Below are 12,642 nucleotides of genomic sequence, written 5' to 3'. Positions count from 1 at the left end.
AGAGGTCAAGAATTTTATGTTTGAAGGGCTCATTTCATGTGTTTTAGGAAATTCCACAAAGATGACGGCCACTTGTCCTGTCGCTAACATTGTGTATTTAAGATATCCTTTATTTGTCCCGCAATGGGGAAATTACAATCAGAATTCAGAAAGGAAAAACGCTGGGTAGGGAGAGGGGGAAAAAAAAACACGCTCGAACTATCCTCTTCCGAGGATAATTTAAGTCCAGGATAAAAAAAGACCCTAGCACATGAATAAGCATTAGACAGTTACAACAAGTCACAAGAAATAACATGTATAGGGGGGGGGGGGGGGGGGGGGGTAACCGCGACGCGTCCGAAATGACCAGCTGCACGGTCACCGTTGCAGCTTTAGTATTTACTGTACTAAAAGAACCACATACATACCTGTAAGTCCATCAATTTAATGCTAACACCTACAGTAATAGGTTTTAGCCAAGCTAACCAGGAATATTGGCTTTGCGGTGTTATTACATTTTAAGCTATTGTGATTTGACCACAAATGGTGCAGCAACATATTTAAACAAAAAATACACATTGGCGTTAATTCTTTATCTTTTGCAAAACACAACTAATATAATATTGGGTTAATGGCCTTTCATCCAGAAAGATGATTTTAGATTTGAGTGAGTGACAAGTGTAGTCGCAGAATGAATTAAACTTCGACAATTCTAACCGTAATGATTTTCACTCTTCTCCCTGTTGTTTCAAAACCCCTTCTTTCATCCTGCAGTAAAAACCAACAATATGACAGCAAGTGGTACATCCCGTTAAGCGAGCTCACCTTCCAGGGCCCGGACGAGACCGAACCCCTCACTATCCCACAGGTCCCAGACGAAGAGCTGGATGCCATGAAGGTGAAGATCTCACAACTGCGCAGTGAGATCCAAAGAGAAAAGGTATACCAGAAGGATGGAAGAACAAAAAAAAGAGGAGGATTTTTACCTAGACCTTTCATGCTGAAATATGTTTTCACTTCATTTCAGAGAGCCAACAAAGGTTTAAAGGTCATAGACCGCCTCAGAAAGAAGCTGTCCGAGCAGGAATCGCTGCTGCTCTTAACATCTCCGAGCATGCACCTCAGACTCTACAACAAGAGTGGCAAGGTGAAGATATTCTCCACATTGCTTCTGTCTATGTTCTCTTTATTTTTGGCATTTGCCTCTTATTACTGGTGTTCCTCAGGGCTCTATTTTCAGACCCCTCCTGTTCATTTTATTTATTAATCCTCTTAATCTCCTTGGCCAAAGAGCTTTTTTTTGGGATTCAATTATCAATTCTGGTATTTTCAGTGTGGCTCTAACTCATCTATATACTTCACACTTGATTAACTTAGTTGCAACCTGCGTGCTGAAGCAGCTTTCGCAAGAGCTGCCTGTCCTGACAAACGATTTTCGTGGCGTTTCAGAGCTACAGCTTCCTCATTTCATCCGATTATGAGCGCGCCGAATGGAAAGAGCTCATCAAGGAGCAGCAGAAGAAATGTATGTTTTTCATCACCCCCCGACATCGAGCCTGATCTTCACATGTTGTCCTCCTTAAATGATTCTCACCATTTATTCGCAAGGTTTTAAAGCCGCCTCCCTAACGTCCATGGAGCTCCAAATGTTGACCAACTCGTGCGTCAAGCTCCAAACGGTCCATCACATCCCACTTAGTATCAATAAAGAAGGTGAGGAGACTTGTTGCTGTTTATCCAACTAAAAGTGGCTTGTTCAAATAAGATGTCATAACTCGGAATTCCTATTTTCAAAGCGTATTATTCCTTTTATGCACCCTGTAACCTGATCATCTGTCCACTGTAGTAACCGCTGTCTCTCAAAGGGTTTAAAAAAAAGACAAATGTGCCCTGGAAATGAATTGCTTCAGTCTAATAATTGTACCCCATCCTCTTCCATGCCTGACCTAGGATCAGCACAAACACAGATCGGCATGTTTTTCTAATCTTTCTTCTCTGTTTATTGCATCTTTGATCCCCCCCCCCCCCCCGCCCCCCCTTCTCTGACTGTTTTTCCAGAGGAAGAGGCCCCGGGTCTCTGCGGGTTCCTGAATGTAATCGTCCACTCTGCCTGTGGCCTCAAACAGAGCTTGAGTGAGTCACACAGGCCAAACCCAACAGTTTCGACCAAATAAATGTGAAATTCTCATTAATTCACTTGACCGTGGGCTCAGGTTCAAGATAAATGCCACCTTTAGCTGTTAGTCTGGTACCACTATTATTAAAGACTCACTGTTTTGGTCTTGAAACATTTCACCACTTCAAACAAAGTAATGTGCTCGTTGGATGTCTTTCTTTCAGATCTCTATTGCACATTGGAGGTGGATTCTTTCGGCTTCTTTTCGAATAAAGCCAAGACGAGAGTGTATCGATACACCACTGAACCCAAATGGAACGAGGTGAGGGACTGGCACGCTGCCATCATATGATTTATCCTAACAACATACTGTATTTGGGACAATTCCACAGTGGGCAAAAGTAATGGGACACATCCTTTTTTCCGATCGGGCTTATCCGGGTTCACAACCCAAAACTGGTCGCCAGAGTACATCTAGAAGCAGAAATGTGAAATGTTTTGCCACCATGGGGCCCCAAAGTCTCGGAGGAGTTTGTTCAGCAGTGCGGAAGTAATGGCAGCTAATGAGGAGTTGCTGGTGATGACTCGCATCTGTCCTAATGTGAAGTGAACCGACGCCATGCGCCAGCCATATGCAGGGCCCTCCCTCCAATTAATTACAAGGGAATGTTGGTTGGCATTTTACAGATTTTCAGTGTCACGAAGGAAGATGTACAAATGCGTCTGTTGAAACTACGAATTTTACCGTGCTGCTGAAAATTGTCTGCACAATTAGATATTGAATTATGAACAAAAACCATCATCATTTGATGTCATCAACCGTCAGGCAGAGTGGGGTCAGGTCGATCCATCTCGCTATCAAGAGGTCCATCTTCTGGCTGGACTCCCGCAGATGAGCATCAAACTGCTGCAGCTCATTCAGAACGCTGCAGCTCGGGTTCTAAGAAATCAAAATGCTCAATCAAAAGGTTCAAAGACATCAGAACATGACTCCATTCCAAAAGACTTTACAGTGGCGCCCAGTCTGCTTTAGATAAAAATGTAAAAATGAACGACTGGTTTATAAATCACCGAATGGCTTTGTCATGACTACATGAAAGAAATGTTCATGGAATATAAAAGCAGTATGGTTCTGGCATCAGCAGATTTGGGCCAATTAGTGGAGCCCAGACTTTAAAGAAAACATGGTGCATCAGCATTTCGCTGTTATGCTATAGGCGAATAGAATAAGCTGCCAACAAAAGTGTAATGAGCCCCAAATGTACGTACAGTATATGCTTTTAAATTCAGTTTTTCCCCCTCCAGAACCCCGTATGATTAAGGTCTTCTAAATCACTTTTTCCAAAATCATGTTCTTGCGCTGTACTTTCTATTTGGAAACTACTTTTTGTCTCTTTACTTATCTTTTCAATGTCTGAAATGTGTTTGCCTTTCAATCTTGTTTTCTATTGTTTTGTTTGTGTAAGAAATCAATCAAGCTGGCTTTCCTGTCTGTCTGTCTGTCTATCTCTTGTGTCTGTCGACCTGTTTAGCCGTCCAGTTAGCATACTGTTACTAGTCAGCACCGTCTCCTCACAGATGCATGTTCTTTTCCTCGGCAGGAGTTTGAGATCGAGCTGGAGGGCTCGCAGACCCTGCGGCTGCTCTGCTATGAGAAGTGCTACAATAAGAGCAAGCAGAACAAAGAGGACGGCGAGAGCATGGACCGCATCATGGGGAAAGGACAGATCCCGGTATGACATGACGTCACCTTCTGTTCCGCAGGGGCCGGCGTGACTCATACGGAGCCTTATCTGCAGCGCTGCTGCCACGGAGCACGAAATCCACGTTATTGTCTTGTAAATGACTTAAACCAAGCGTGAATTGTCTGATTGGATCACTTTGCCATCATTATGTAATGAGAGGACACTCGGGGGCGGATGGACTGAGAGAAATTGCTCTCCCAGAGCATAATTCAAAAGCGTGTTTCTTTGGGGTTACAATGAGGCAGGAAAATCTGATGTATTTTCGAATACAATAATTGACAAGAGGCTTGGGTTTCATTTTGCGGAGCTTCCACATTGAGCCGTCTCATATCTCTCTCTCTCTCTCTCTCTCTCTCTCTACCGCTCATTATTGTAAAGCATCCTTACAGAAGGAAATGACACCAATAATAGTACGATGACACAAGCTTGTAGAATAATAGCAAATACTTGAACAAAGGAGAGTCGGGGAGAGAGAGAAGTGCAATGAATTAAATTCCTAATCCTTGACATATCCCAAACTGAGTCCACTCTTCAAAACGCACAAATACCTGACACATATCTTCCTCCAAAGAAAAGAAAATCTAATTGGATCTAGCTGTTTGCAAATGCGTTCTCTGCTATGGTGCGAGTGTGAATGACAGCGCCATCTACTGGTCTCTCCTGTCACACAATCACTGCACAGATGATGTCATTCCAAGCGCTGTGCAAATCCCAACATCAGGGGAAATGCTGCACAAACCACAGCAACGCGTGGGTGTCCTTCAGAAAAAAAGCTACTTTACAGATGTATCGGTTAAATGCGTCACTGTTGCAGAAAACAAAAAACTCATTCACTTCTCTGAGAGGGTGAAAGAACACCTTGGAGGGTGAACAAAAGAAAATACAGCTGACACAAGTCATTCCTAATATTGTGATATTCGCTCCTCTTGAAAAGATTCTATTCACTCCACAAATGCCAAAATATGCTATTTTAATTTATTTAGATGTCTCTTTTTAATTAATACATTTTAAAGATTGGGAACCTAGAAAAAATGCACTATCCAATCAGGAGCAACAAATCTGTCGCTGGAATATTTTTCAGGGTGGAACAAAAACGGGTTTCATGATAAAATCCGTTTTTGTTTTGTTTTTAATTAAGGAGGTGTAAGTGCATCAAATCGTTCCATTTGTACATATATCGACGTACGTATGGAATCGTCTTTGTTGGAGCAATATATCCTAAATGGAAATGCCACGTATACAGTACTCACAAGTTCATTCAAATGTATGTAAAATGACAGCCCAAAAAAAAAAATCATGACATCATACCCTCATCAACTGAGCTGAACTGTATCAAAATGAATCATGTTCCGACTGATTCGAACCAAATGGAATCTTTTACTTTCAAATCGAACTGTTGAACAGAGAGAAAGAGAGAGAGCACAATGAGGTGCGCGTATGGGGCGGTGCTGCTCGGCGGGGTTGTGGCAGAAAGGGGAACTACAGTACCGTATCACACGATGTGACGCGCCCTTGAAAATATGAACTCGTGAACGCAGAAGAATGGAATTGAAAAATGAGAGTATTTTAGTTTTTATTGGTGAAAACGATGGCCACAAAATGGCTTTTCTTTTCGTTTTGGATTAAAAGAATCTATCTCTGAGGTAAAAAAAAAATCGATTACAGGTACTGCACATTGGAATCCATTTTTTTTTTGTTCATTTAAATGCTCACACTTGATTTTATATTTGTTCCCACCACTCAGCTGGACCCACAGGCTCTCCAAGGAAAAGACTGGCAAAGGACTGTCATTCCAATGAACGGGGTGCGTCAATCAAACTGCTATTTTTCGCCCACCTTTTGTTACATTCCGCATGCTTGCCTCACTTGTTTTCGTGTAACCCTCCAGCCAAGCTGAACTTGGCAGAAAAGAAAGGAGCGCATATTCCTTCTGTTGTTTGGCGATTTATAACGCGAGTCCTGATTGTCTGTTACAGATTGAGGTCAAACTGTCCATGAAGTTCACCAGCCGCGAGTTCAGCCTGAAGAGAATGCCCTCGCGGAAACCCATGGGTGTGTTCGGAGTCAAGATCTCCACTGTGACCAAGTGAGTTTGCTTGCATGCAGGTTGAAGATCATCTGAGCATACAAAATCTCAATCCTGGGCATGAGTTCCTTTGCAAGGTCCAAGTGGCCAATTCCGATTTCTTCATTCGAACCAAAACGTGCCATCTCAGATGACACGTACAATTATTTTGACCCAACAGATCAGGTTGAAGATTGATTTCTCGGTAGCATGCATATTTTTTTTTTCATCCATTATTGGATCAAAAATATGACCCAAGATATGCTGGGTCTAAATAACCTAGCAGTGGCTCTGTCCTTTTTCGACCCACCGCTGGGTTATGCCTTCTTCTTATTTTGTGCTTATTTCTATCCAGACGGGAGCGTTCCAAGGTGCCCTACATAGTCCGGCAGTGCCTGGAGGAAATCGAGAGGAGGGGAATGGAGGAGGTGGGCATCTATCGAGTGTCAGGAGTGGCCACCGATATTCAGGCCCTCAAGACGGCTTTTGACACCAGTGAGTACAGTTGACCTCGTTCAGGTTTACACAAATGGATCCGAGTGTCACTGGCATTCTATTTTTGTTGTTCATTGTTTTCTCATCTACTGTCATTTACCGTATTGGCCCGAATATAAGATGGCCCTGATTATAAGACGACCCCTTCTTTTTCATGACTCAAGTTTGAAAAAAGACTTTTTGAACACCAAATGAATTTTTATACAGAAAATAATTACAGTGCGTCTGAAACAAATGATTATAACAATATATTTGAGAGAAAAAGCATGTTATTTTGCCTCATTCAAATCTAAAGTGCAATCACATTCGTAAACGAATCTCTTCTATTGTTTTCTTCTCTTTTCATTCTTACCGCTATTTTTTATGTTTCTTCTTCGTGCTACCACTGTTTTTATTTTTATTCTTCGGGACAGGGGTTCACTTTGGCCTGGGGAATCAAGTTCAGCATTCGCGTCAATGATATCTGGCGCCATCTAGCGTCGTGAATGGGTATAATGTCTAAACCCCGAATATAAGACTACCCCCACTTTTTCAGTCTTATTTCAATGCAAAAAACACCGTCTTATATCCGGGCCAATACGGTACTATTGCTTGTTGTTTTGTTTTTGTTAATTTTTACCGTGTTAAATTTAATCTCAACATAAAGAGTTCAATCAATCAATCGACCCGGATGTCTTTGTGTGATTGGTAGATCACAAAGACGTCTCTGTGATGATGAGCGAGATGGACGTCAACGCTATCGCCGGCACCTTGAAGTTGTACTTCCGAGAGCTGCCGGAGCCGCTCTTCACCGATGAGCTCTACCCCAATTTTGCCGGCGGCATCAGTGCGTTGACATTTCATCACTTTGAAATGGATAATTACGAGAGGGGGGAAAAATAAGGTTGATTTGTGATTGTCTTGTCTTTTGCAGCTCTGTCTGATAGCGTTGCCAAGGAGAGCTGCATGTTGAACCTACTGCTGTCGCTACCGGAGCCTAACTTGGTCACCTTCCTTTTCCTTTTGGATCACCTAAAGAGGTACGAATTCAATGTTGTTCCGAAAAGACACAGATGGTTTCATTTCGTCCTTCATGTTAGCTCGCTGGACACAATTCAGAAAAGAAGCGTAAATGGATTTGATGCACACAGTACTTAGTTATAGGAAATTTGAAAGTGTAGTCGTTTTTTTTTTTTTAATTAACATTCAAATCCAACTCAGATAAAACACATCGATAGAATTGCAAGCACTTTGAAATGGATTTGAGAGCAGCACTTCATTTTCCATAATACCTTCCTTTATCCAAATCTTTAAAATGGCCGTCCAAACAATTTCGACATTTGTTTAGCGCACATTCATTCTCACTCAATTCAATTCCTCTTCCTGTATTCCAAATTCACTTCACATCCTGCGGGGCGGCGTCAATTCCGGCTCCAATTTCCTTCCTTTCCAGTCACTTTGTCATTCCGATGTTTTGAGTACGCTATAATTCTCACCTCAGTGGTCGGATTTGGTGCACAAACAATCAAAGTTCAAAGCAAGCCCATACATACATACATACTGTGGAGTGGTTAGCGGATGACATCTACAAATTATCATCTGGTTACCATGGAGATTTAGATGAATAAAAAGGCCTGAGCGTCACATGGGCGCCGGTACAATTTGCAGAAAACGTCTGTTCGCAGGCGGTGTCAAGTCTGGAGTGGACGGTGCCAGGCCATCACTCGTCGAAGTCGACCGCACAATGCATTCCCATCCTATCACATTATCAGTGTGACTTTGCGTCTTTCCTCTTCTGTGGCAGGGTGGCAGAGAAAGAGAGCGTCAACAAGATGTCCCTCCACAACCTGGCCACTGTGTTTGGCCCGACTCTGTTGAGGCCCGCAGAAAAGGACAGTAAGATCCCGACCAACCCCACCCAGCCCATCAGCATGGGGGACAGCTGGTCCCTGGAGGTCATGGCACAGGTCAGCAAACCCACTTTTGCCGTTTTATCTCCTCACCGGTGAAGAATCTTTGAATCATGTGACAAAACAAAAGAAAAAAAAAACAACAAACAAGCTAAGCTCTTGAAGAGCACCTGCCGACGCATGCCAACTACGCCGCCATCTTGGAAAATTTTTGGACAGTCACAAAAACTTTTTTCTCCTTTCGCTAACGGCGAAATTTCTAAACGATTGTGATTCATTTTCCCGTCACACAAAAACTTGATTTTTGGATCATTGCGCCTGTTTTCTACCAAGCAGTATAGTTGTTTGTTCTTTTTTACATGACAACTTTATGTTTGTGCCATTGACTTTTTTTTTCTGCTCACACCACAATGACTTTTTATGACTTTTCTTCTTGTTCACGTTAGCATAACGATTTCCTAAACATTGATTACACTTTTTGGCCTGATCATCCTGAGGATATTTTTTGTGCTTGTAACAGCAACATTTTTTTCTACTACCTCTTTTGCATGTTTATTCCCATAACTATAACTTTTTTTCAAAACACCGAAAGACATTTCTCGTACCAAATTTTGATAGCGTTTTGACCTTTTTTTCCCTCACTTTACAGCCTTATTTTGATATTTTTTATATTTATTTTAATTGTCGCAAAAAAAAAAAATCCCCCAAATCCCGTTTTTACGTTCAGATTGTTACTCCTTTTCATATTCGTGTTCATATTTCCAGTTAAATATTCCGATTTTTTAATTTATTTTTTTGTCCACAAACTGCATTTTACAGGTCCAGGTGCTGCTGTATTTCCTCCAGTTGGAGACGATCCCCACTCCAGATAGCAAACGACAGAGCATCCTTTTCTCCACGGAGGTATAGAGAAAACTTTGTTGACCTTGAACGTGATGGAGCGACGGACCGAAAGGACGTGTGGCTCCGAGTGAGCTTTACTATAGTACGTTTTTGAATTGACTACATCCTGCACCGCTCGCACAGCCGTGAAGGATTTTTTTTTTTAACCTAACCACAAGAGGATGCCATTGAGCCTTTAAACCCGAGTCTCCGAGCATCCACACATTCTTGTGAATCCCATTTTCTTCCATCTACATTCCTCTATTTTTCTCCATATTAGTCACAGGAAAACAAAATCTTGGAATGGCTTGTTTTTCTATTTTGGGGGGAGGGGGGGGGGCTCAATTGTCAGACAATGGTCAAAACCTTGACAAAATGTGGCCCTCCATCTCAAACGTTTCCAGACTTCATCCCAGCATATCCACCCCCCCCCCCCCCTCCTTAAAAGGATGAGCGGAATCAAGAATTGAACACAACTGTCGAGTTTTGCCAAGCCTACAGTAGTCCTCCACTCGTTGTACTGTAGCTGAAGTCCAAGGCAGCAACTTGAATGACTTTGCGAAGGAAGATGATGACGTGAAACTGTATTCCTAATGGACCACAATTTCACTGCCTGCGGTTTTGTGTCCAACCACAAAGGCACGTTATCTCTACTTGTGTCTCCCAGTTAGCTTAAATATCCGGGAAGCAATATATTTTCTATCACGCAAATTTTCCCTCCTTGTCACATTGGACTTCCTCGTCAAATGTTGCTCATGTGTTTCTTGTTGTACATAATCTTCAAGTTTTTGTTTTAACGGGTATGATCTTCAGTTGTGAAATGTAATTTATTGCAGGGTCCTGGAGAAGAGTTTTTTTTTCTATGTGTACATGAAGCGGTTTGATGTCGGCAGGCTGCTGTGAAGAAGCAGGAATTTAGCCTTGTTGTTTGTTTGTTTGTTTGTTTTTTTATACTGCCGTTCTGCGCAGCCTTTTGGCAAGTGTAACGTCGTGACATTCACATCCCAAATGACGTGGACTTTTTTTTCATCGTCTCTTCTATGGTGGTAGAAGCGCATGTCACAGTTTCCGGGGGTCCATTTTCGTTGGGTCACGGGCGACCTGTACGAATGAGAAGCGGATTCACTTTTAAAACCGATGTGGTAAATAGTTTTTAATGATAAAACACGGTGAATGTATGTGTGGATCAAAAATGAAACTCTGCGCCGTTACGGCATTGTCAAATAACGTGAACAAGTTTGTAGAGGCGAACCTTGGAGACATATGGTCGCTGGTCGGGCGGAAATCTTTACATCTCCAAAATGACTACATGTCAGTCATTGACTCAGTTTAACATGCGGAAATGAATCCACGTACGAACTTACACCGGGGGGGGAAAAAGTCCCTGAAGGGTTAAAAAGCCATTTAAATAGATCTACAATTTTATTTTAGATATTTATTTTTTGTTCTTGTGTTAGACCCTGGCACTAAAATGTCACTGTAGTAAGTCCATGCATGCAGGCATGTTCTTTATTATGTTGTACTTAACAAGCCCATTCCATGACAAAAAGTCCTTACATGCCTATTTACATTTTTATACTCACACGGTTGAAGCTACAATTGCTAAATTAACATTTACGGTTCCAGTGCAGAGGTCGTGAGTTCGATTCCGGCTCCGGCCTTCCTGTGTGGAATTTGCATGTTCTCCCCAGGTCTGCGTGTTTTTTTTCTCCGGGTACTCCGGTTTCCTCCCACATTCCAAATACATGTATGGCAGGCTGATCGAACACTCAAAATTATGTGAGCGTGGGCGTGGATGGTTGTTCGTCTCTGTGTGCCCTGCGATTGGCTGGCAACCGGTTCAGGGTGTCCCCCGCCTTCTGCCTGATTACGGCTGGGGTAGACTTCAGCACGCCCCGCGGCCCTTGTGAGGATAAAGCCGATCAGAAAATGGATGGATGGATGGATGTTATTTATGGGGCGGCTAGGTGGGTGGCTCTACGTCTGCCTCACAGCATAGAGGGGCACGGTTCGATTCCAGGGTCCGGCCTTCCTGTGTGGAGTTTGCATGTTCTGCGTGGGTTTTCTCCAGGTACTCCCACATTCCAAAACAACACGTAGTACGTTGATTGGACACACTAAATTGTCCAGTGGTGAGATTGTGAGTGCGAATGGTTGTTTGTCAATGCGTTCCCTGCAATTGGCTGGCGACCAGTTCAGGGTGTAGCCTGCTCGATGACAGCTGGCTCAGATGATGGGTGGATGTATATATTTTTTTCTTAGTTTTACATACACATTTTAACTTATTTTTGTACCCAGTTCTCATCAACGAAAACCTGGCCCATCTGTATGTTTAAAAAAAAAAATCCAATGCAGCCCTTGAGCACAGTTTTTTCTCGCCCTGCTGTAAACATATCATTTATCTTAACCACACAGCAAGGGGAATTATGGAGACATATCTCGCATTTCTGTGCTCTAACTTGACCGTTCTAACATATCAAAACTAGAAACGCATGGATGTGAATGTACGACATACCACATCGGCCATTTTGTCACGCAATCCGAGTGGACGAGAGCACAATAGCAGTAGGGCGTCCGTCGGTTTCACTTCCACGAGCAGTGCAACGTGTTCAATGATGCCACCCTCGTTTACTAGCACATATTTTGGCCTTGCGTAGCACACGTACACCGTTTCCACACCCGCGTCGGAAGACAGACAGCGGCATCCGTCCCTCCGTCCCTCCGTCCCGATTGCCTTCACCGCTCTGACCCTGTCGTGCCTCAACGCGGCTTTTTGTTGAGCGAGACGCTGACAGCGGAAACTCTCCTGTTGCCTTTTTACGCCGAAGACAGCCACACGTTTTTTCACGACTAAGACAGGACCTTAAAAGAAAAAGAAGAAAAAAAATCAGTCTTAGTTCCGAACGACCACCCTTATTCTCACGCTGATGCTGTAAATTGAACTCTTAAGTATTAACGGGACAAAGGATAGTAAAATTCTTGTCTGTGTCCTTACCTTAGCTCCTTTTATGCCTTTTTGACTTGTATTTATTGAAGCTTTGTTCGAGTCTTGGAATAGAACGTCTGCTGGGTCTATTTATTTGTAATATCTTGAAGGAATAAATTAATGTAAAGGTCAAGTAAAGGGCGTGTACTTATTTGGGAGTGTCACTATCTGTTGAAATGACTGCACTTCGTCACTTTGTTTGTCTCACCCGCCTGCCCCCTGCGTCTTCTTTCACGTTTGCTTTCCATCTCCCTTTTTGTGACTGTTTGTCATCATTGATCTCATGGTCCTGAAGCGTCGGTGTACGAGCAGCACTTTACACACTGATGTTGCTGCACATGCATTCTGACCTACTTTCGACCGCAGTGGTTGTCAAAGTAGCGCTACGGCTTAGCTTCGAGTGCCGACATCGGGGCCAATTAAAATACAGTCGACGGAAATGTTCATAAAAAATCAGACAGATTTTATTTCTTTATTCTTTGTTT

The 12,642-nt window shown here is 42.8% G+C and overlaps 1 protein-coding gene across 2 annotated transcripts in view; it reads left to right on the top strand.

Moving 5' to 3' along the window:
• The window catches only part of bcr (BCR activator of RhoGEF and GTPase), a 60,151-nt gene extending 47,856 nt beyond the window's left edge, over positions 1-12,295 (top strand). For both annotated transcript variants that reach the window (XM_086135111.1, XM_086135110.1), the window contains 14 exons: positions 754-919; positions 1,007-1,126; positions 1,429-1,504; positions 1,588-1,692; positions 2,038-2,112; positions 2,320-2,417; positions 3,697-3,828; positions 5,585-5,644; positions 5,817-5,926; positions 6,261-6,400; positions 7,092-7,226; positions 7,314-7,419; positions 8,184-8,346; positions 9,109-12,295. In XM_086135111.1, coding sequence (XP_085991237.1) covers positions 754-919; positions 1,007-1,126; positions 1,429-1,504; positions 1,588-1,692; positions 2,038-2,112; positions 2,320-2,417; positions 3,697-3,828; positions 5,585-5,644; positions 5,817-5,926; positions 6,261-6,400; positions 7,092-7,226; positions 7,314-7,419; positions 8,184-8,346; positions 9,109-9,198 — 1,576 coding nt within the window. In that variant the 3' untranslated portion in view covers positions 9,199-12,295. The remainder of the gene's footprint in view (positions 1-753; positions 920-1,006; positions 1,127-1,428; positions 1,505-1,587; positions 1,693-2,037; positions 2,113-2,319; positions 2,418-3,696; positions 3,829-5,584; positions 5,645-5,816; positions 5,927-6,260; positions 6,401-7,091; positions 7,227-7,313; positions 7,420-8,183; positions 8,347-9,108) is intronic.
• Positions 12,296-12,642: the final 347 nt, after the last annotated feature.

Source organism: Hippocampus guttulatus, chromosome 17, assembly GCF_054856545.1.
Source record: "Hippocampus guttulatus isolate MCC_2025c chromosome 17, RoL_Hgut_1.0, whole genome shotgun sequence".
In the NCBI taxonomy this organism is placed as follows: domain Eukaryota; kingdom Metazoa; phylum Chordata; class Actinopteri; order Syngnathiformes; family Syngnathidae; genus Hippocampus; species Hippocampus guttulatus.
The sequence above is the reverse complement of the archived record's forward strand: the minus strand, read 5'-3'. Positions and strand labels throughout refer to the sequence as shown.